This window comes from Fonsecaea nubica (assembly GCF_001646965.1).
Source record: "Fonsecaea nubica strain CBS 269.64 chromosome Unknown Scaff23, whole genome shotgun sequence".
Taxonomy (NCBI): domain Eukaryota; kingdom Fungi; phylum Ascomycota; class Eurotiomycetes; order Chaetothyriales; family Herpotrichiellaceae; genus Fonsecaea; species Fonsecaea nubica.
Genome location: NW_019173696.1, coordinates 43,833 through 66,260, shown reverse-complemented (window position 1 = coordinate 66,260; position 22,428 = coordinate 43,833). Strand labels below are relative to the sequence as shown.

Sequence of the window (22,428 nt, the reverse complement as noted above, 5' to 3'; positions counted from 1 at the left end):
ACAGCGAATGCAATTGAAGTCACCAGCATCTAACCCAGTGATAGGTCCGTCGAGCTGCGTGCGTTTCAGCCCAGGACGCGAGGGGAAGCCGTGAGTTGCTGGATTAAGAAAATGCTCCATCAGCAAGTAAGGCTGTCGCTCGCCAGACAGGGGGATTGACGCCATTATGCACTACAGCGTGATTGGGGAGGATGTCCGGGGAGATGCTCTGTTGAGTTGATTGAAAAGCTGACAAAGGCTGCACTTGGGAGAAACTCTGAGCAGAGGATGTGCTGCTTTTATGGTGACGTAGCAGTTGCACAGTAGGCTAACTTCATCTGGAAGGCTTCCCGGCTGTACTCCGTAGAAGCATGACACCGTCAAAAGCGGCATTCTGCGCGTATTGAGCTTCGACTAACAATATTGGTGCTGCCTGCGCCGCTTTTGCAGTGCACCACAATACTATGGCTAATGCTCATCTCTTCACCCTCATCTTACGGGGAGTACTGAATCGCCCCGATAGCTATCTGCCATCATGATCACTTCCCCACGGCCAAATCGAGCAGCTTTGGAAAGTCCGGCGTGCCCAGCCCCGTGGCAGCATCCCAGCCCTTGACCGCCTGCCAGCCAGCGTCAGGAACCCCCGGCGCGTCGTCGCCCGAGTTCGTCACGTTTTCGCATCCGCTGGACGACCCTTCCGTGATGTCCGTGAGCGCCTTGTTGGTGAAGGCCTTGCTGTAGAGCCAGGGGTTCAAAAACCCCAGCGGCTTCTGGCCTCGGGATAGGCGGGCCGAGTTGATGTTGGCGATGATGGCGGCCCAGGTCGGCGTGGCGGCGCTCGTGCCTCCGCTCAATTGCTCCCGGCCGAGATGGAAGATGGGGAACGTGGTCCACGCCTGCGCCGCCACGTCCGGGATGCCCCTCCCGGTCCGATTGTACAGTCCTTGAAACTTGTTCTTGACCGCGGTGCTGTTCAGATACGTCTCGACGTGCTCGTGCTGGTAGTCCGGGCGGGCGAACACGTCACTGAACCCCCCGCCAGACATTCGCTCAGCGATCTCCGGCTGCACTTGGCCCGTACCGCCCACGCTCGTGACCCATGGGCAGCTTGCGGGAAACTGGGGCATGAACCTCGTCTGGTTGCGCCCGTCGTTGGTCATGCAGCCATCCCCTGGACCGCCGTCGCCGCTGGACGTGATGATGCTCACACCGCGAGCACCCAGCTTGGCGAACAACTGGCACACGCTGAGCATGTAGGACACGGGGTGGGTCTGCTCGTCTTCCCCGTACGAAATGCTGATCACCTGCGGTAGTTTGTCGTTGGTCAGGTTGACCATGTACTGCAAATACTCCAAGAACGGCTCCTGCTCGTTCAGCACGCCGGGTTTGTCTGGCAATTGCAAATCGGGGATCCATGGGCCCCTGCCGCCGACCTTGTAGAAGTCCACCGGCGTCGGGTACGAGAGCGTCAGACCGTACTGGACGTCCATGTTGGCCTCCGAGGCCCAGTCCGCGTCGGTGGATTGGTTGTTGACGCCACCATTCACGGATGAGATGGAAAAGTTTGCGCCTCGCGCGTATGGTGCCCATTTGTCCACGAAGAGAGCCAGGTCGGATCGGAGCACGTTCTGGCTGGCAAACGCGGGAATCCCCAATCGTGAGCCGGAGCTGGCGTTGGCACGGAAGTTGCCTATGCCATAGAGCGCACGGATACAGTCTGGCGAGGTGGTGGTGTTGCAATACGTTGCGTTCAGTTTGGTTGCTGACCCGTAGACGGGGATCGAGCTCGCCGGTGGGCCGGGCTGTTGGGCCGCACGCGAACGGGCGAAATGGGTCGTCGGTTGGATTGTTTGGATGTAAGCATGAAGCCGGTCAGGGATGGAGTATTCGAGGGTGCGAATCCGCCAGCTTTTGTCTCCTGCGTGGTAGAACAAGTAGAAGGTCGTATCGAGGAGACTCTCTGCCTGCGTGACGGTGGTGTTGACGTTGATCCAATCTCCATTGTCTTGCACGTCTGTCGCCGAAATTCCTTGTTCCTCAAGCCAGTCAAGCACAGCGTTAGAAATTGTCGGCTCGGGACGCAAGAGTGCGTCGAGCTCGTGGGCCTCGTAATGTTGGCCGTACAGCTCGTTGTCGGGATCGGAGATCCTCAGCAATTGCTCTTGGAGGAAAACGTGCTTGTCATCCTGGCGAATCGCGATGTGGAGTTTGAGACGTGCGAGCGCTGGTGCTCGCGGCCCTTGGTACCAGCCGTCAGGAATGCCAGCGACTTGCTCAAACACCCCGAGGTGGCTGCTGCCTGGAGCGGCGCCAGCGATGCTGTACAGCAGCAGGGCACACAGCACAAATAGCCTTGTATAGCTCAACATTCCTGATGATAAACCGCAGATTCTGAACGAAGTATTCGAGGCTCGGAGACCCGTGATGCCATTTCTCAAGTCGAGAAAACGTGCTCAGGCGCATCCTATATGTCTTTCCCCCTCGGTTCCGTTGATCGTCACAAGGCTGTGCAATTGGCCCCGAATAGCGGCATTGTTCTGGGGATATTGTTCAGACCCGAAAGCCGATCTCCACAAATCAGGCGGCAGGGAAAATGCAAGGAGGCACTCAGAGGTCATTGTGTGAGATTATGGTGTAGCCCTGCCTGCCATACCCTGGCCTAGTGCCTGGTCTCGAGGGGTTGACGATCTCTCGCGAGTGCCGAGTTGAGTCGAGGTTTGCTATTCGTGAGGCCATGGTGCTAGGGAGGAGGTTGACAGTATTGCTTCTGCCTGGCAGTGAGTGGGTAGTGCTGATGGCCAGGATTGCCAGATTGAGAGTATCATCCATGTTGGAGAATGGGTGAGTGGCAGGGTTCGTGTGTATATTGTAGCACTGAGAAAGGATTCCAACAAAGGTTCCACGGTGCTCCACTGATGGACTGCCTGATGGAGAGATACCAGCGCGCATACAAGGACATTTTCGGTGTTATGGCATTTGGTGAGAAAGACCGAGGAGTTATGCTTAGCATTGTTCGGTATCCTCCCAACTATGGGTGAATATACCTGGTCAGCGCACCTCCACACCACCGTGCTGTATGGCCACATCCTCGTCCAGAATCAGTAAATGGTACACACAGTTCCGAGTTCTGCTAGTCTGGCAATTTATCTAGTTTCTTCACACAGATGTACAAAACCGGGTTGATAGGAAAAGGGCCATCTTTCAGGTCATGTATCCCATCAAAAGTCAGCCAAAAGCCCTCATCAAAAGGTCGCCGTCGCTCATGATGCATAAAACCTCCGCATACCAAATGTAGCCCGTCAGTCAGCCCAGCATATCAAACGTCCACTCCCCATGCCGATTGCAGTCTTTGTAGCACCTTCTATGCACCCTCCATGCACCCCAAACCTAACCAGATCAGCGCTATCATCCAGCGAAAACGGTCAAAAGGACACTGTTTCTCCACTGTTTTCACCGGTTTGTGTTGAAAAACCAACTGCTCCGCTTGTTGCCTTCTGATCCGCTCAGATTCGAGATAATGGGTAAGCTGGGCGCACCATTGGCTCCATCAAGATTCGATGCTGCTCCGCCGCCGCCGCGAAGAGGTTTGGCTATCCGTGCACCAGCGTTCATTAGGCTGTTGAACCCACCAGTCGCTCCAGGCCCAGCGGTTGCCATGTTTCTCGAGGATACCTTGGCTGCTTCCAGACGCTCCTTGACTGCAGCAAGTTGTGCTTCAAACCTGTGAACCGCTGTTAGTTCCAAGTCTTGTGAAAGGACAATGACGGCGACATACCTGTGGTTCGCTGCGGTCAATTTGTCTTGACTGTCGGCCAGCAGACTCTCTAGACTCAGTATCCGTTCATTCCGGGCAATCAATTTGCGCTCCGCAATCGCGACCTCCTTCTTCAGGCTCGTATTCTGGTCGACAAGCTGTCTTTGTACCACCGTAAGTTGCTCCAGGTTGCGCTCTAAGAATGCCATCTTCTTCTGCTGTTGGCGGTTGTTGCTCGAGCGGAGCACGTTGTTGTATTGCTCCCGCGTCTCGTCGAGTGAAATCTCCAACTCCACCACCCGCTCGCACCGGTTCTGCAGATCACGCATCAGGTTCTTCTTCATCGATTCGAAGTCGGCGATTTGCTGTTGCAACGTCTTGCTCGTGCCGCCGTTGGCCGCACCAGCTCCATTGGCAGCACCCCTTGACTGGAGATCGGTAATGGTCTTCTGTAACCGTTCGACTTCTTGGGACTTGTGGGTAAGTTGATCTCGTAAGTCATGGACCAGCTCGCTCTGCGTTTCCTGGCGGTCCGAGAACAATTGCTCGAGCCGTCCTTTGACATCCTCCACATCTTCAGGGCCAAGATTCCGAGTCAACAAATCTTCATAATCCTGTTGCACCGCCGCTAATTTCTCTTCCAGTCCAAGTGTGCGGTCCTCGTGCTCGTCCTCGGCACGGTCGTTGAGGGATTTTTCTGCTTGTCGAACTAGCGTCTGTGATTCCAACAATTTCGAGCGCAGATCTTCCAGAAGATGGCTCGGTAGAGCTTCGCCACTGAGGCTGGCGGCATGCAAGGCGTCCACTTGATCGAGCATCTCTCGCATACGGTTCTCATTATCGGAGAACGCGCTATCACCGAGGTCAAAGCCCGCCATCATCTTGGCCATCTTCTCTTTCTTCTTGCGGTCCTTTTCGTCCAAAGCCGCTGTGGTCTCTTTGGCGCTCATCTTGAGGTCCAGCAACTGCTGTTTGACTGAAATCAGCTCCGCCTCCAATTCCGAGTTCGCGTCTTTCAAGCCCTCCATGGTGATTGCGTCTTCCTTGCTCTGGTACGACAGCTTCTGCAGCTCTAGTTGTGTCTTGTTCAGTTTATCTGCCATGCTCTCGTTCTCTTTGGCTGTCCGCAGAGCGCCTTCCTTGTATGATTTGAGCTCCTCTCGAGCCTCTTGAAGGCTTCGCTCTGCATTAGCGACCTGTGTTTCCTTCTCAGTAAGCTGATCTTGAAGTTCATTCTCTCGTCGTAGAAATTCCTCTCGCTCATCTTTCTCGAGGATAATACTGGGTGTACTTGATCTTTCGCCAGCCCGAGAATCGGGTCGACTGGGGGTGTCTGACCGGAGAAGTTCTGAAGGTGCCCTCGAGGGTGTGTCTGGTCTAGCTTTGGCTTCCGATTTCTGTCCTGAGCCACCCAACGGAGGGACCCACTTTTCTTTGGGGACAGTCTCGCCTTTTCGCCATTGCTGCAACTCGGAATCCAACGAGGCAATATACTTTTCAAACGTCATGGTCTGGTTCTGAGCGAGTTTGAGCTGGCGCTTGAGCTCCGCCGGACTCAACTCGGCGTTGATCTTGGCCTTGTTCTTGATCGTCTTTGCTCTCATACCAAATCGCAGGGTGCTGACAGTCTCGGCATCGTTGTAGCTGCTGGGGGAACAGTTTATGATCAGGGTTGTCCTTGAGTTACCACCCAAACTTTCTTGCAGGATCCTGGTCAATTTGGAGTCTCGATAGGGGACGTGTGTTGATTTGCCGTCAGTTAGAGCATTGATGACCATTCCCAGCGCGCTCAAACTCTTGTTGATTTTCTTCGCCTCTTCCAATGTTTGTCCACTCGCACCCGTCTTGCCGACCTTTTCTGAACCTGCCAAGTCCACAAGATATAGCATTCCACTCTTTTGCGACCCGGTGTTGACATCTTTTTGATTGATGGTGACCAAGAATATCGAGTGCGAGCGTGACGACTCCAGATTCATGTTGGTAGATGCGGTGACTCGTGATCTCTGTCCCAGATGCATAGCTGTATAGACTTCCTCCACCGTGTTGACATAGATTTCACGCAGTCCTTTCACGTATGGGCCCCTTGGTCCTTCGTTGATGGGAAGATTGTCCATGACAGGGTTCAGCAAGTCTCGTATACGTTCCATATAAATTTCCAGGTAGGAGATGCCCACGGTGTATTCGATTTGCGCCGACCCGTGAACGAGAATGGAATCGAATATCTGTTCGGTAATGCGAGGAATTATACCCTTCTTGTCCGCATCGTCCATATCTCCCATCATTGTATAAGACTTCCCAGCACCTGTTTGACCGTAGGCGAAGACGGTGCCATTGTAACCATTCATCACATCTTCCACTGTTGACCTTATGGAGAAATCGAATATATCAGCTTGTTGCGAGGACATGTCAAAGACTCGGTCGAAGGTAAAGGGGGCATTTGTTTCAGAGGACTGCGAGTGTGTGAGTTGAGCTGTTATGCGATGCGGTCGAGGTCGATGGGCAGCAGTTTACCTGAAGCTGGACCGTGTCTTCGCCCATAAACTGGACGACCGGTTGGCCGCCATTTGCGAGCTCGACTTTGTTCTGAGGACGGAAACGGGCAACAACTGGTAGAGGCAGTTAGCAAGGGACTGGACAGAAAACTGGCCCAAGGGCATCTCTATCTAACCTTTGATGTTGTTCCCGCCTCCGCTGCTCCCTGCACCAGAACTAAAATCCGTGGTCAGTGCCGACCTAATAAGGAGGGAAGGGTTGCTAGAGCATACGCCATGTTTTAGTCAGGACTTGACGTTGTCAATCTGGCCAGGCGGAAAGCATCAGTTCTGCGAAATGCTGGCCCGACTGCGCGGGTCAAGGTTGGGAAACAGGGCAAATTCAGGATCGCGGGAGTTTCAATGTTGGCGGACCAGACGCGATTGGAAGACTCGGGGTCAGAGGGGACAATGGTGAAGATTGGAATGGGAAGCGCAGTCAAAGTCCAGCGTTGACTCCCGAGTGATCCTAGGATACTTTTTCGAGGTCTCCGTTTTGGGAGTCGTCGAGGTGTCAGGCATACACGCGCAGTGCAGATGCAAAGTGCCAGGCGTGCCTGCGGCGACACCCTGTTTTCTCCCTGTTTCTCGGCTTTGTCTCGTTGACGCGCGCCCCCTTAGAGTTACGATCCTTTACCCCCGATGCGGCGGCTAGTGCGCCTACTCTTCCCCCCCTGTCGGCCTCTGAACTGACGTGACTGGCTCCCGTGCTCCCTTGTCTGAGGGTTTTCCCGAGTTAATCCTCCACCTTGCTCGTGCGTTGCCTTGTCAAGTACCGAGTAATTGAGTTTAGTAATTGTTATATAGCAGGAATCATACAGAATCTGCTAGGATCAAGTCATCCCAGCGGACAAGGTGAGATACATATAAGAAGTCTCCAAGCAGGAGGAGATTAAACTTTGAGTCTCTATCTCCCTTCCAGATCCTGTTTCATTGATTACAGACAGTCAGATCCTCATGGCCGCAGCAAAGACACAGTCGCTTTACTCCTCGCTCAAACTCACCCACAATGTCACCAAGACATCTTCGGGCTCAGAGGTCCATAGTTATACCTCTGACCTGGGTCCCGACTCTCCTATACTGACTCTAATCCATGGTTATCCTCAATCTGCTTATGAGTGAGGGATCCTTCCAACCATGACAATTCGTCGAGGCTGACCCGTTTGTAAACCAGATGGCGTCATGTCGGTTTTCCCCCACTTGTCCCAGCCTTGCGGACATGCAGTATGCAGTCTTCCTTTAGCAGGCAGGGTGTTACCCTCATAGTGCAACACCACGCTCGCTTTAACAGGCTAACCAATACCAATACAACAGGTCGTCCCTCTCCTCCAAGGCAAGTTCTCTTTGTTCGTTCCCGAACTTCCAGGCTATGGCACTTCGACGCCCATCCGGGATCCGGCGTCGAATACGAAGCGCGCTGTAGGCACCGCCTTGCTGGAGGCCCTCGCCGACGTCTTCAAGACCAGAACGGCATCTTCTCCAAGACGCGTCGTTCTAGGCGGTCACGATCGCGGCGCACGCATCAGTCACCGTCTTTCAGTCGACTTTTCCCACCCAGACCAATCCTCACCCGCCCTGTACAAGGACTTGAATCTGACGGTCCCCGGCACGATCCTGCTCGATATAATCCCGACCAAGGAACAGTGGACCGCCTTCTCTGACCCGGCCATATGCCAGGGGTACTTTCACTGGCCACTCCTGGCCAACGCCGACCTGGCGACAGAGATGATCTCTGCGTACGGCGGCGGCAGATGGGCAAGGGAAGCGCACACACGCATCTCCGGCCCCAACCCGAAAGCGCTGGAGAGAGTCTCGTCTCACGATGCCCTCGACGTATACGCTGGCCTGTTCAGTGACAGGGATGTCATCTACTACTCTTCTCTCGACTACGCGGCGGGTGCGGCTCCTGAGGCGACGGAGCAAGACGAGGACCAGAAGGCAGGAAGGAAAGTCGGCGTGCCGTTGCTCGTCATGTTCAGCAAAGCGAAGCTAGGGGCACGCATTGACGTCGAAAGCACATGGAGAAGCTGGATCGCAGATGGAATCGATTACGAAGGTTACGGCGTGGGAGACGGCTATGGTCACTATTTGCCCGAGGAGGCCTTCGAGATCGTCGCAGAGAAGATGTCGGCATTTGTCAAAAAAGTGACATGATCACGGTGATGGATCAACCGTGGATCGCACTGCCTGGGAGGACATCGCAGAGTAGGTAAGGCTGACAAGTGTCTTGAGTCAAACAAGGGTAAAACCCGTCATGATCACATTCCAAAACAAGTTCCTCACCGTTGTCTTGAGCGAGCGACGTGTCATTATCATATTACATTATCTGGTTCGCAGATATTCCAGGAGGGCCGGCCCAAGAGTCTACTACGTCTTATCCCACTCATGCTTCGTGAGCTGCCAATTTCAAGGGGATCTCTCAACTGCGGTCCACCGTCTCTTCCCAGGGCTTCTCTCTCTCCTGATCGAAGATTCACCACCCCAGAGTCCCGCCTGACTCGCACTACGAACAGGGAAGAGGGAGGAGTCTGATTTCTCGGTATCGCCTCTCGCTTCACTGTTCGTTCCGCTGCCGTTCCAGAGCGGGAACTCCTCTTGTATACTTTCTGAACGTCCGACACTCAGCGAGTTGGGTGTTGCGTAGGCATCACTCGACGACTCAGCAGTTTCATCGCGAGAATACCGACTTCCGCGTCGCCAGAGTCCTGTAGGAGGTTCAGAGGAGTCCATCGTGTCTGCGGCATGGGATCGTTGACTGATGCTTCTAGCAGGCATCATCGATACAGAGCCGCGCGTCGCCATTGACTCTCCTAGACTGAATCCTTCTGGAGAATCAGCTCCCACCGCCCGACGGCTGGCAAATGCAGGCGACTTTCCAAGTCGAGGCGAGTTCAACCCCAATGGATTTGATGCGCCACGGAGATGTTCGGTAGAGGCTATGATTTTCATGTCGTAGTCCTCCGATATGGTCAGATCGAGAGAACCCCTTCGGCGAGTCGGCGATGACGGCTCTGGGGGTGCTTGCTGGGTCTCTTTCCTCACCGCCATAGACAAGGAAGACAGGCCCACATCCCGCAATGCTGGTGCAGCTGTTAGCAATCTGATCAGAGCATTGCAGCCAGCCTGATGGGTGACCAGGATGATCACGAGATCTTCGTCGTCATCCTGATCATCACTATTCCCTGCTTCTGAGCCAGCTTGGTTCTCGTAGAATGCGATCATTTTCTGCAGACCATTGCGGAACCGCCGGTGCATTTTGCCCCAATCCTCATCAAAAGGCCCACCGTCACCCCAGTCAAGTGGCTCACTCTGGCTGTCCCACTGACCGTCAATTTCGACACACGAATCCCGCGCATGAGCCACAAATCCTGGCGGAATTTTGTCCGAGGGCCCAATTGCATAATTCGGTATGGGAGGGCCATAACCCATACTCGCCTGGAGAGCCCTGTTTAATATCCGAGCACCGTTTGCCAACTCGGTCCCAAATGAGATGTTACGTGGCCGTTTTGGGAGTGAATGGCCAACCGCTGCCATAGCTCGCAGGCCAGTCTTTTCATGGACCGGCACAGATATGGCATCAGGTTCCCCCTCTTCCGTGTCGCTCGGTGGCATATTGAAGGCTGGGGAGCCTGAGAGATCGGCACCTTTAATCTCCTCTTGTGGGACTTGTAATGTCATTTTGGCTTGCGAAACGAGAACCGCGGAGGGTGGAGGAGCAGAGTCCTCATCGAAGTAGCTGGCGGTTTGCCATTCCCCCAGAAATGCATCAATGCGCAGCTTGCAGGTATTGTACCCAAGACGGTTTGTCTGCCGTTTGTCTTTGCTAGCGGCGCGGTCGAAAAATGCTTGATCACCATCCCCCGAGTCCGGAACCGCAGCCTGCACCACCTCATCCATGGGCGAGAGACTAGAGCGAGTAGAGATTTGACGCGACTTCATGCGTGGTCGAGAGTGGTTTTGAGGATGTTGTATGCCCGCGGCGATCGCAATAGAAGACTGGACACATCGTAGATATGGCGAACTATGGATAATGATCTTCCGCCTCTTGCGAGGTTGGGTTTCGTTTGCTCCGTCTTCTTTGCCGTCACTTTGAGGTTTCGATTGCTTTTCGAGATTATGCAGTTCGTTGTTGATCCTCAAGCCGAGAGACTGGCACTGGATCCAACCGCCGTAGGATAGAGGAGGGTCATATGGTGCTGAGGCTGTGGCAGCCCAGTTCCTATCTGCCTGGTCTAGACGGGCTCCATGACTATTGAAACCGCGTTAGTAGGAGTACTTGAAAGCAGAAGAGCATACATGGAAGGTAATCGTACCGGACAACGAAGACTACGGCTGGCTGTCTCCCCATGGTGGAAGCCGGACGGTTTCAATGCAAATGGGTATTGTTTCTATATTGCAACCTGAAATAAGGAAAAAATACGTCAATGTTGAAAAATTGCGGGGGTAGAGCTGGCAGAACAAAAAGATCGGCTCCCGACAGCCTAGAAAACAGGACTGGAAAGTAAGAGGAAATGGTGTGTCACCGCAGGCGTAGGCGTGTCATCTTGAAGGATGGTGCCGATGTACCAAGTTGCTGGTACAATGCAGATGTGTAGTCTGCGACGATCAAAATTCAGTTCTTATGATGTTTCGTCTTGCGCCGCTGAGGCGACGGTGAAGGGTCATAGTGGGAACTATTTAGGGTGCGGTGTGAATCCTCGGTGAATCAGGTTTGTGAGAACAACTCCCCATTCATTCATCGGTCCGCTTTCTTCTTTTGCCATGACAGGCGCCCGACAGATTCAACTCGACAGGCGGAATTTGTTCCAGGTACTGAGGACTTTGTACGCACTTGATAATCGAGAAGAACATCGTACAAGTCGACTCTGAGGTGCTGGTGAGTACCGAGTAGAAGTCAAGGATACAGTCTCACTCTTGGAAGCCCAAGCAGCAGACTTATCCCGACTCCATTCGACTTGGTACCGGTATATGTGCTTGTCTGTCACACAAGGACTTGGTACCGGTATATGTGCTTGTCTGTCACACAAGGACTTTGTACATCGTTATCGCCGTACTACCATTTGAAGATTCTCGCTGGCTCGTCACCATTGTCTCACGTGTCTTCATTATGTTCCCGTTCACCTCGCGAACCAAACACCCAAGGCATGCTACCAGCCTCGGCAGGCCTCCGCGTATCTTCTCACAGTGATCTTCCGTTTCAAGACGGGTGGCATATTGCTATCAGCGGAACACTTCGTGTCGGACCGGCACCCCGCGTATCTCTTGATCAATCTCGTTTCAAAATTGAACACCAAAAAGCTGTCCACGAACACGAGCACAGTCAGGCTTATTCTCCGGGGCGCCTTAGCCGGGAGACACTAACTATGGCCACGAGCACGAGTACCTATATTTCATCTCGCCCCCAAACACGATCGTCTCCCGTATCGTATCAGACCGACTATTTCCTACAAACAAGGACCTTAGACATGTGCGGTGAGCTGCAGTTGACTGAGGAGAAAACACTTAAGAGAAGGACAATGGAGGAACAAGTGCCGGCGGACTTTCCTGAATGACGAGTACCTATCCCCAGACAAGAAATCAATCTTGTCTACTCCGATACCCAGACGCGGCTAGTATTGCCAGCCTCTGGGTCTTGCCAGCTCATGCACCTGGAGTCGTTTCAAGTTTGTGGAGCAGCAATTGCCCATGCAAGCACGGCGCTCGGTGTCACCTGAATGGATGAAGTCCATCTAGCCTGCCACCCGCAATGCTCTCGAGGACATACCCCTGGCAACTTTTAGCGACGAGGGATCTGCCGCGCCCGTGCTCACGGTCGACGCCTCAAGCGCAGCTTATTAAGAAGGCATCAGGCCAGCATTGTGGTCACAAAGGTGCACCAATCATGTCTTGCAAATGCTGTCCTTTCGACTTCTTGGAGATGGCTGCCCAAGATACGAAGTAAGGGGAAGGCGGCGGCATCTTCGTACGTACAGAACACAGAGCCCGGTTGCCAATTCGTCGGCATCGACCTGCCACCCTTCCCTTGGTTTTCCTGCCCGCTGAGGTGTCTGTTTCGAAGTGCCGGTGGCTATCCACCGACTCTCCACATTGGTCGCTCTTTAGGCATCCGACCATGCCGATGGTGTCGTCTTGTTCCTGACGATCTCGAGCCAGGATGAGGGGTGGCTCTCCCAGGAGTTCGTGGCTGGATCCAATCCCGTCACCAGCTTCCGTTGAGCCCCTGGCATGGCGCAGGCATCCTGCCTTGTTCCTGTTGGCTTTGGCTGGGGCCCCCTAGTGGCCCTTTCGCAAAGGTCAGTCGATCCCTATCGCTTCTCGCTCGTTCGTGTGTTTCAAAGTTCTTGATTCATCGTTTTGCTTTCTTTGCGTTCATCGACGATACCTAAGACATGCCTGACATGTTCTTTCTTTGACCGGCTATCTGCATTGTCATCATCCGCACTTCAACCCACTTTGTCGCAAAGGCGGGATTGTGTGCGTGGTAATCGAGATTTCTCGTCCCGCTCTCGCTCTCGCTTTCTTTCGCTTCTTCTCCGGCCCTGCATCATGTGGCTCATTCTCAAATTGACCTGTCTAGATTGGCAAAATCCGCCTTCGACAATGACGCTATGTTCCTTTCATTTACATGAGGACCCTGGCCCCCATGGCTCATGGCATGGTCAAAGCATTAGGGCTGGCAGTCGTGAGCTAGACTCCCCATCAGAGGTAAGGATGTCAATCCATTCAAGGCCGTTAGAAGCTCCCTCGTACTTCCACCATCCTGTCAGAAGCGGGAAGCCTGGTAAGAGGCCAAAGGCAAACTTCTGGATCCCATTATCCACCTGCTTCTCGCTCCCATTGAGCGATCTCCCATGCGAGTCGAGTGGTCATTATCGTCATTGGTCTAGGCGTCTTCCCTGCAGCACTGCATACACTTTTTTGCTGCCTCTGTTCATTCATCACCCGGAACCTTACTATCTACTTCTTCAATCCTGCACTCCATACCTCTCGTTACTTTCACCTACTGGTTCTTGTTCTTGTTCTCGTTCTTGCCCCCCGCTGCAGCCGGAATTCTTTTCTCCAACCCCCGATATTTGAATTCTTGTCCCTCTTTGACTACCCAGTTCTCCCCTGTTGAAGGAGAGGTTTCAATTCTATAACTCTCCAGTCACATTCCAAGTTCTCTTCACCTCTGACAGGCGTATCCTTGATCATCACGGCGACAGTCCGCAAATAGTCTCGAAGACTGTTTTACACCGATACCGGCAGGTTTTTTTCTTCGCTTGTCTACGTCCAAGCGTCTCGAAGATCCAGGCTGTGCCTCATCAAGTCTCTTACCAGCTACACCTCGGACATCTCGACGTCCTTCTAAGCTGTTCACCTTACCAGGTGTCGATGAATTAGTCACCAAGTACATCACTCTATTCCTAACATTGTCGCTGGGAACGCGCTCTCTGCAGCGAGCGGTTTACCACACCCTCGAGGTGACCCGATGTTCCCTGTCCTTGTTGCGGCACGCCATTCTTCTTCATGAAGACTCTTCTCGATGACACTGGTTTACCTGTCTGGGTCTACATCGTCATAATCGTTCTCGGTTCGACACTTTTGTTGGTCATCATTGGCGTTGCGTTCCGATGGTGGCTCTTGCGTCGACGGGCGAAGCAACGGAGGGAGGTGGACAACCTCACCGGGCCTCTTCGCCGCGTCACCTTGAGACGGGGGCGCCTTGTCCCTACATCTCAGCATCTGTCCTTGACAGGCTCCAAGTTCGGTATGAGGCATTTTGGGATGCTGGCAGATAATGAGTCGGCCATGACGGGTAGAAAAAGTCCCTTCGAGTGGTGGAACACTATCATGGACAGATCACAGTCCCGGCAAGACCACATGTCTCAGGTGGAGACTGCTTCGATAATCACTCGACCTACATCTAGAGCCACCATTACCGGCAGAAGGGAACTCCTCAATGCTACCCCCGTTCAGACACCCGAAAGGTGCAAAGACAAAGAGGGACCTACCACAAGAACGTGGGAGGTAACAATTCCCTCTCCATCGCCGTCGCCATCACCGTTGGGACCAAACAGGCACACAAACTTTTCCCGATCGTTCAGCAACCGTGCTCCAATCTCACCTGTCACGCAAAGATCTCAAGCGACTCTATCAAGAATATCGGAACGCTCGCCCCATCAGTCTATGATTTGTGTAGCGAACGGGCCGATGATATCCGCACACTCTTCTTTCCATTCGGCTTTGAATACTCTCGATAACGAAACCCCCGAGGGACAGAAACCACAGCCTAGTCCTGCCATTCCACAAGAGACAACGTCCCTTACTGTCCCAGTTCCACGCCCTCAGCCTGCGAGGACATCTCTTGCTTCACAACACGACCGTCCCCTTTCCTCTCACCCAGTGGCGCCGCCTCAGACACAGCACAGGCAGAGCAGCTCGCCAACAACGGCATCTCGTCCTTTTGAACCGAAGCAGTCACAGTATTCGATGCCGCCTTCGTCTTACCGCGCGAGCCGTAACAGCATCCACTCTCCACGCTCCAGTTCCTTCTACCGACAGGGGAACCAATCCCAATTTAATGTCTCCCGTCCTGGCCCAGATAGCAACACAAACTCCCCAGCAGCATCGAGTACGCACCTATCTCGGGGTTCTGTCTCTAGCATTGGCCCTAGTGGAATCGTCTACGATACCCAGGTTCCCCGGTCGCACTACCCAACGGAATATTGGTCGACGAGAACGGACTTGCACGACATTCCTTCCCATGGAGCCACTGGTTCCACACCGCGTTCGAGTACAGATCAGACCTTGCGAAAACCAAGCCCTTCAGATCATCGCAGAGGCCAAGAGACGGAAAACGTGATGGGGATCATAACTGTACCGGGAAAGAATAATACGAAAGTCCTTCGAAAGAAATCCTTGAAGAGAATGCAGGTCGTCAGCTCGGTTGCAACATGAACTGGTGGTGGGCATTGCGACATGGATTCAACGGTTTATGGGCGGTAATATGCGAGCAAATCCTTTTCTGACACTTTTTTTTTTCGAGATTCCAGAGCGGCGATGATTTTTTGACGAAACAATATGACACCCAACCCCTTGAGGATATATGGCGGTCTTTTCTCAAGGGTTTATTTCTCCACCACTCAACATCACACCACATACCAACCGAGATGACTTGTTTTTGATCTTGACTTATACCCGGCTCACGAAGTTGTTGTTTTTGGTTTCAGATCCCCCGGGTCTGGAATTCGGGGAATATCTGAGACAGTCAGTTCCGTTTGTTTTATTTTGGGCTTGTCTTGCCCCCGTCGAGGTTCACCTCTCTATCAACTCTCCCACAGCCCTGCTCTCTCCTGGTATTTTCAGCTACATGGGTGGAGGGGAGGGGGAGAAACCAGCCACAACAAAAATCCTCCGCCGCTCAGCAGCAGGCGCTTATCTGCTTCTTTATGTTACACCACGGCCAGAGTTTCGGTTGGTCGGTTGGTCGGTGGGTCGAGTTCGTCAGCGGCAGCAGGAGAATCTTCGATCCAGCGCACGCCTGTATACACAGGGGCAGCATGGTGATGAGGAGCATGGACTTTCAAGAGAGCGAGGCGAACAAACCAACCAACCAACCACCCACCCAACCAATCCAAATCATCCACCACTCCAAAAGTAAGAGAGAAACCTGGCCTATGTAAAAGGTTACATACATATATACATAGCAAAAAGAGAATTGCTAAATACTTTTGCGCTGAACTGAAACAATCCATCTACCCGTCTTGTCTGTCTTTGCCTCAACCTCTGCCCCGTCCTTCTCCTGTCATTTGAGAGTACCTCAGTAGGTAGTATATATCCTATTCTATTCAGTTCAGTAGGGGGTCTTTTATTCAGATCAACTCCCGACTAGCAACCTGGACAAGATCTCTCCAGTCATGATTTTTTTTTTTGGCCCAGATAGATGCGACAGTCGCTAGAGCGACAACGTTTTGAATGTTTCATGGTAATGGTACTATACAACGCCGGCGCTATGCCTGCAACAGCTGGATACCTCTTTCCACCAGATAAACCCCCAGTCTGAGGCGAGATAGCTTCACTTCCACCTGCCACCTATTCTCGTAGGAATCGGCTCCTTGTTCTGTCTTATATTTTTGCGCAATCCGCATCCAAAATTCATGCCATATAGCGCCCAATCTAGTCCACATTCTCGATTCGTTGCACAATTATGGCGGTTGCTGCACCTCCTCCGTTGCAAATGGCAGCACATCCGTACTCGCCAGGCTTCAGCTGATGCAGCAATGTTGTCAAGATACGCGCGCCCGAACTGCCTAGAGCGTGGCCGATCGAGATGGCACCGCCCAACAAATTCACCTTGGCATTCTGCAGTCCCAGGATCTGTGAAGAGGTTAGTCAGAGACCGTGACGAGACGTAGTTTCGAAATATAGACGACTTACCTGTTCGTTTGCCTTGATGACTGCTGCAAAGGCCTCGTTAAATTCCCAGATGGCAATGTCATCCTTGGTTAACCCAGCCCTTTCCAGCGCGATAGGTACAGCTTTTGAAGGCGCGATAGGGAAGTCCACTGGATCGATGGCTGCATCGGCCGAACTGACAATTCGCGCGAGGACACGGCTTCCTTTGCCATATTCTCGGGCAATTTCCTTATTGCCCAGGACCAACGCACTCGCACCATCATTGAATGTTGACGAGTTCGCTGCCGTCACCGTCCCCTTCGTAGGATCCTTTACAAATGCCGGTTTCAAAGTGGGAACTTTGTCCTTCTTCAAGTTGTTGTAACCCTCATCTTCGGAGACAATAGTGTCTCCCTTCTTCCCCTTGACCGTGACGGGGACAACTTCGTCTTTGAACTTGCCCTCCGCCCAGGCCTTTTGTGCCCGTTCAAAGCTCTGGATGGCATATTCATCCTGCATTTCGCGAGTGATATTGAACTTTTGGGCCGTATTCTCGGCGCAATTCCCCATGTGAAACTGGTTGTACACATCCCAGAGCCCATCTTCGATAAGCCCGTCCTTCAATTGCATGTTTCCAAACGCCGGGTTTTGCGCTGCTCTCGGCAGATAGTAGGGCACTCGAGACATGCTTTCCATACCGCCTGCAACTTGTGCCTCCGCCAAGCCAAGCTGGATGTTCTGCGCCGCAATAACAACTGCTTTCATCCCCGAAGCGCAGACCTTGTTGATGGTTACAGCTTCAACTGTGGATGGTAGGCCGGCGAACATGGAGGCCTGTCTGGCAGGTGCTTGACCTATGCCCGCTGCAAGTACATTGCCCATATAAACATCTGTAATCTTGGAAATAGGAACTTTTGACTTTTCAATGGCAGACTTGATGGCTACGGCGCCGAGTTGCGGCGCGGACATGCTCATAAAGCTTCCGTTAAACTTGGCCGTCGGCGTGCGCGAGGCAGAGAGAATGTATGCTTCGCCGATCTCTTTGTTGCGAGCCATTGGGGAGGTCGCCTTGGAGCTCATATGGCTGCGCATTTGGGAGAGGCGGGCGCCAGCGCTGGCGGGGGATGCGCGAGAAGCCACGCGGGCAGCGGAGGTGAAGGAGGGCATCACGGCGGTGTCGGGGCGCTGAGAATCCAGGTTTGATGTAAGTTCGAACACAGTGACACGAGGAGAAATTTGGCAATCAGCTGCACATGTCAAGGCTTGCTCGAGCGGGGGATGAGGAGGAGCAACAGGAGTGAGAGAGATGTAGCGGGCCGACCGAGTATTTGACAAAATCACTCAAGCCTGAGGTAGAGACACTCTACTAATCAGTTAAGATATCAAGGGAGTGCGAGGAGCTTCTTTCATAAAAGACTGGCATTAACTGGAAGGCAAACTTGGGCTTCGGTCTTTCCCCCAGTTCGCTGAAGTGCGGAATCCGACCTTTGAGCGGAAGAATATCCTCGGCATGATGGAGGAATTTCGGAACAATTTGGGAGGTTCCAGGCAGATAGTCACGTGACTGAGATGGAGAAACTACTCCGGAGTATAGCCACTGCTTGCCGCTTCCCCCTTTCGCTAGGGTGGAGTGTTCATCGTCCCTTCTGGAAAAGTGAACCAGATGATGGGCAATCCACTGCCTCGTACTCGGCCGCCACTCCGCCTTCGCTGCTCTTCTATCTTTCGACCTCGCGTGCGTTCCTTCTGATCTCCCTATCTTCTCTGCAAAGCGAGTTGTACACTCATCTACATCGAGGATCAAGTCTCTATCGACTCTCTCTTCGTCTACCAAACCTCAACATCAAAGGAATCCACCATGTCCACCTCCGCACGACGCCGTCTGATGCGGGACTTCAAGGTACGCCGCCTATATTGGATTACCAGGTTTGACTTGACGCTGGCTTTACCATGAGTGCTAACCCACGACTCTTGTAGCGAATGCAAACAGATCCTCCTGCTGGTGTCTCTGCCTCCCCTATCGCCGATAACGTCATGACTTGGTAAATCATACCCCTCCCTATTCAACCCATCTCAGAACGACTTCTGACCGAAGTTCAGGAATGCCGTGATCATCGGTCCTGCAGACACTCCCTTCGAAGACGGCACATTCAGACTAGTCATGCAATTCGAAGAAGCCTACCCAAATAAGCCGCCGGGGGTCAAGTTTGTTTCACAGATGTTCCATCCCAACGTGTATGGCACCGGCGAATTGTGCTTGGATATCCTACAGAATCGATGGTCTCCAACATACGACGTGGCTGCAATCCTGACATCGATTCAGAGTCTGTTGAACGACCCCAACACAAGCTCCCCCGCCAACGTGGAAGCGAGCAATCTCTACAAAGATAACCGAAAGGAATATACCAAGAGAGTGAGAGAGACGGTAGAAAAGAGCTGGGAGGATTGAGGTCGGTGAAAGCGACTTCAAGAGATTTTCGAACGACCTGTGTTTTCAGCGACTGCATCTACAAACGGGTGGGCTGGCGTCAAGTCATTATCGAGCATTTTCTATTGTTCCAAAGGGGATTTTTCTCGGGATAAGCGATTCCTTGGATATGGAACATCACATTGCCACTTGAACATTTGCATGCCTGGAGATTAGCGAAGGAGTTTCTGCGACAGATATCCCCCTCAGAGTCTCCGGCTGAGCGTTCAGACAAGAGCAGCTCCTCTGCTCTTCGTTCCGGAGGCTTTTGCCGACAGTGAGCCACAGTTTTGTCACAAATGCGTTGACCTTGATCAAATAGCTCCAAGATACCAATCATAATGGTTTCACCTCCTGATCATCTCAATCGGTTCGGGATTGGCATCAAAGAATTCGACCGCACGAATATGTGAACACGCTTCATGATACATTCGTTGATACTCGTGTCTATCATTTGGAAGACGTGTCAGCCACGTCTTCCATATACTCCATCAACTCTATTCCTCCTCCTTATCTGTAAATTATTCACGCCAACGCTCCCATAGGATCCCACAAGGGCAGCACGGTCGGCTCGGCTTTCAACACGTCGCGAACCTCCTTGGCGACGAATCCCGGTTCGACCACGACCTGGTACACGAACTCGTCCATCCATTTGTCGGTCATGACAAAGTATCCTTTGTCGCCGGCGCTTTCGCCCCAGGAATTCATGACGCGCCATCTCACGCTCTTCTCGCGCCCCTTGCCGTCATCTTCCATCTGGACGCCCGTCAAGACCATGGCGTGCGTCATGGCGGACTCGCGGACCTTGAGGCGCTGAGACTTGGACAGGTTGAGCGAGATGTTGAAGGCCAGGCCGTAGTCGTACAGTTCTGGGTCCATGATGCCGCTCTGAGAATTGGAGAACTTGCCCACGTCGCTGCCAAAGAAGACGGGGATGCCGGCGCGGAGCATGGCGACCGCGGCTCTCTTCATCGTGGCCATGTCAACGTTGACGTAGGTGATCGGGCGTCCTCCAACGACGTTGCCTAGGCGGGAAACGGTGAGATGGGACATGTACTTGTTTCGAGGGTCGTTGACCAGGCTGAACATGCGAGAGACGTCGGCGCCACCCAAGCTTCGGACCACGCTCGGAGTGGACAGAGACTTGGCCAGTTCGAGCGGCGTCATGGCGAATTTATGGTACTTTTCGTCCTTGTCGTAGAACTCCCAGGTGAATTTCTCATCGGGTTTGGGAGGTGGCCCGAGCATGAGCGTCAGGATGCAGTGGATTTCACGCATCATCTTTGCTTTTGCTAGCAACAACGAGGATGACCGTCGGGTATTGGACGAGACTCCATTGTGGACAAGAGCACGGAGAGCAAGGCCGTCTTCGCGCAGTTTCGTCGTCAGAATCGACCCCATGGCCGAGGAGTTCATGGCGTTGTAGCTGTCGGGGTACAGCTTCTGCGGAACCTGAATGTCACAACAAGTGTCAGTAATCGAAGTTCCAGTACGAACATGGCCGCAGGTATCGCCTTACCAGTCCATACTTCTCCACCAAGTTACTCGCCATATCCCACTGGCCACCATCATTAACAGGCGCCCCCAACAACTCCTGCACCTCTCGATCTCCCAGGTCCTTGTCAGCTGTATCTATCATCTGTTCCAGGAACCAATTGGCCTTCTCCATCTTGTCCCAGAAGAACAAATACGACTGGCTCAATTCAAACTCTTTCAAGTTGTGTTTCTTCATGATGGGTACTCGCAACACGTTTGTCGTGGCGAACAGCCAACATCGTCCCGAGGATCGCTGGTTTGTCACGGGCGACCCCTCGAAAGGGATCTTGACATTGAACGTTTGTGTGTCAGAAAGAGTTGCGACTTTGTTGCTGATCACGGAGCGGATGTCGTTGGAGAGCAGGGCGTTCAATGCGAGGCGGTTCTTCGGCGAGGAGAGCAGTTCCCTCTCCCATTCTAACGTGGCTTTGACGTCGAGGGAAGGATCGGTCGTGTACGAGTGCGGGATGCCCTTCTCGGCCGTGATTTGAATATAGTCGTGATCGGCTTCGACCTGAGAGAGCTTATCGCGTGTGCGGAGTGATTGGAGTTGTTGCACGAGGATCTTCTCGACCGCGGGCTCATTGACATTAGACGAGCTCTGGGAGTTGCCCATTTTGACAATAGTAGATCTAATAGATGTGATAGGAGAGAGCGCGAGTTTCTGATCTCGTGCCTGAAGAAATGAGGACCTTGAAGGGAGGGAATGAAGGACGGCAGGTCTGGAGGCGGGGGGAGGTTGGATGATCAATAATGGAGCCTGACACCTGGGCAGATAAGCGATAACGGAGAGAGACAAGACACGGATTCACGTGAAAGTGGGGGGCAGCACGGGCAGCTACGGGGGAGCCACGAAGCCTGGGCGGAGGCACCGCGAGGCTGAAGCCGAGCCCAACTTTCTCCGTGCCCAGGCTCTGCTAGTTGGCTAGGCAAGCTTAACACAACAATACTTTATGATACATGACATTGTTCTCTCTCTAATCATGACAAGATATCAGATACATATACTGCCTGAGATGTTTATTACTGGAAGTCCAACAAGGTAGGTGGCTGATATCTCTTTACGCAAACAAATACCCCAAGTAACCTAGGAGACCAACCAGAAGTCCACTAGTCAGCTGCGCACTGCATTTATGGTCCAGTCTCGCTGCAGGGTTGGAATTGGGATTGGCACTTGGGGTCGCCCCGCCGACAGTGACCACAGAATAAGACACTGAAGGGCCAGGGGTTGTCGAGGGTGTCTCTGTGGCAGGAGTTGCAGTCGTGCCAGCCTCGGTGGAGAGACCAGAATCGGTGAGCTGAAGAGTTGCGATTTGTTAACTGGCTGTACAGAGAAGAGAGCAGCGGGGTGTAGGCGGAAGAACTCACTGGATTTCCTTGAATACTGCTCCCTGGCGTTGCCGAAGTCGTCGCCGATGCTGCGGACAATGAAGAAGTGATTTGGGCATCGGCTCCAAACAAGGTGCAGAACCCTTCCAGCGCACTGGCGTCGCTTGCTATTTCAGTGTCGATGGTGGCATACTGCGATGCACATGAGGATGCCAGGCCGTCGAACTCCTCGGGACCCCATGTCAGCGTTGAGAGCTGGGTGGTGCAGAGACAAGAGGCCTGCGAAGTCGCGGGGAGCAGTGAGAAGTTGCTGGTTTCAGCCTCGCACAGTGAGAGCACGTCGACCAGAGCTTGACAATAGTCGACGGATGTGTCTTGAGCAAGTACGGCTGACAGGCCATAGGCAAGGAGGAGGAGAAGATGCTTGGCCATTGCTCACAACTTGCTGTTGGTTG

The 22,428-nt window shown here is 53.1% G+C and overlaps 8 protein-coding genes across 8 annotated transcripts; 2 read left to right on the top strand and 6 right to left on the bottom strand.

The window, feature by feature from the left end:
• Window positions 1-518: 518 nt before the first annotated feature.
• AYO20_04398 (hypothetical protein) lies at window positions 519-2,348 on the bottom strand (the record flags this gene model as incomplete). The annotated part of the gene is made up of 1 exon (XM_022642694.1): window positions 519-2,348. One exon carries the CDS (start codon window positions 2,346-2,348, stop codon window positions 519-521), a length of 1,830 nt encoding a protein of 609 aa, XP_022501252.1.
• Window positions 2,349-3,429: 1,081 nt separating this feature from the next.
• Window positions 3,430-6,503, bottom strand: AYO20_04397 (hypothetical protein; the record flags this gene model as incomplete). The annotated part of the gene is made up of 4 exons (XM_022642693.1): window positions 3,430-6,183; window positions 6,245-6,339; window positions 6,402-6,442; window positions 6,499-6,503. 4 exons carry the CDS (start codon window positions 6,501-6,503, stop codon window positions 3,430-3,432), a joined length of 2,895 nt encoding a protein of 964 aa, XP_022501251.1.
• A 718-nt stretch (window positions 6,504-7,221) lies between these two features.
• AYO20_04396 (hypothetical protein) lies at window positions 7,222-8,418 on the top strand (the record flags this gene model as incomplete). The annotated part of the gene is made up of 2 exons (XM_022642692.1): window positions 7,222-7,302; window positions 7,579-8,418. 2 exons carry the CDS (start codon window positions 7,222-7,224, stop codon window positions 8,416-8,418), a joined length of 921 nt encoding a protein of 306 aa, XP_022501250.1.
• A 252-nt stretch (window positions 8,419-8,670) lies between these two features.
• On the bottom strand, window positions 8,671-10,612 carry AYO20_04395 (hypothetical protein; the record flags this gene model as incomplete). Its single annotated transcript, XM_022642691.1, has 2 exons — window positions 8,671-10,513; window positions 10,578-10,612. The coding sequence occupies 2 exons, from the start codon at window positions 10,610-10,612 to the stop codon at window positions 8,671-8,673; spliced, it is 1,878 nt and encodes a 625-aa protein (XP_022501249.1).
• A 5,810-nt stretch (window positions 10,613-16,422) lies between these two features.
• Window positions 16,423-17,808, bottom strand: AYO20_04394 (hypothetical protein; the record flags this gene model as incomplete). The annotated part of the gene is made up of 2 exons (XM_022642690.1): window positions 16,423-16,623; window positions 16,684-17,808. The coding sequence occupies 2 exons, from the start codon at window positions 17,806-17,808 to the stop codon at window positions 16,423-16,425; spliced, it is 1,326 nt and encodes a 441-aa protein (XP_022501248.1).
• Window positions 17,809-18,499: 691 nt separating this feature from the next.
• Window positions 18,500-19,090, top strand: AYO20_04393 (ubiquitin-conjugating enzyme E2 2; the record flags this gene model as incomplete). The annotated part of the gene is made up of 3 exons (XM_022642689.1): window positions 18,500-18,541; window positions 18,619-18,683; window positions 18,742-19,090. 3 exons carry the CDS (start codon window positions 18,500-18,502, stop codon window positions 19,088-19,090), a joined length of 456 nt encoding a protein of 151 aa, XP_022501247.1.
• A 543-nt stretch (window positions 19,091-19,633) lies between these two features.
• Window positions 19,634-21,260, bottom strand: AYO20_04392 (hypothetical protein; the record flags this gene model as incomplete). Its single annotated transcript, XM_022642688.1, has 2 exons — window positions 19,634-20,560; window positions 20,628-21,260. 2 exons carry the CDS (start codon window positions 21,258-21,260, stop codon window positions 19,634-19,636), a joined length of 1,560 nt encoding a protein of 519 aa, XP_022501246.1.
• Window positions 21,261-21,705: 445 nt separating this feature from the next.
• AYO20_04391 (hypothetical protein) lies at window positions 21,706-22,405 on the bottom strand (the record flags this gene model as incomplete). Its single annotated transcript, XM_022642687.1, has 2 exons — window positions 21,706-21,942; window positions 22,013-22,405. 2 exons carry the CDS (start codon window positions 22,403-22,405, stop codon window positions 21,706-21,708), a joined length of 630 nt encoding a protein of 209 aa, XP_022501245.1.
• Window positions 22,406-22,428: the final 23 nt, after the last annotated feature.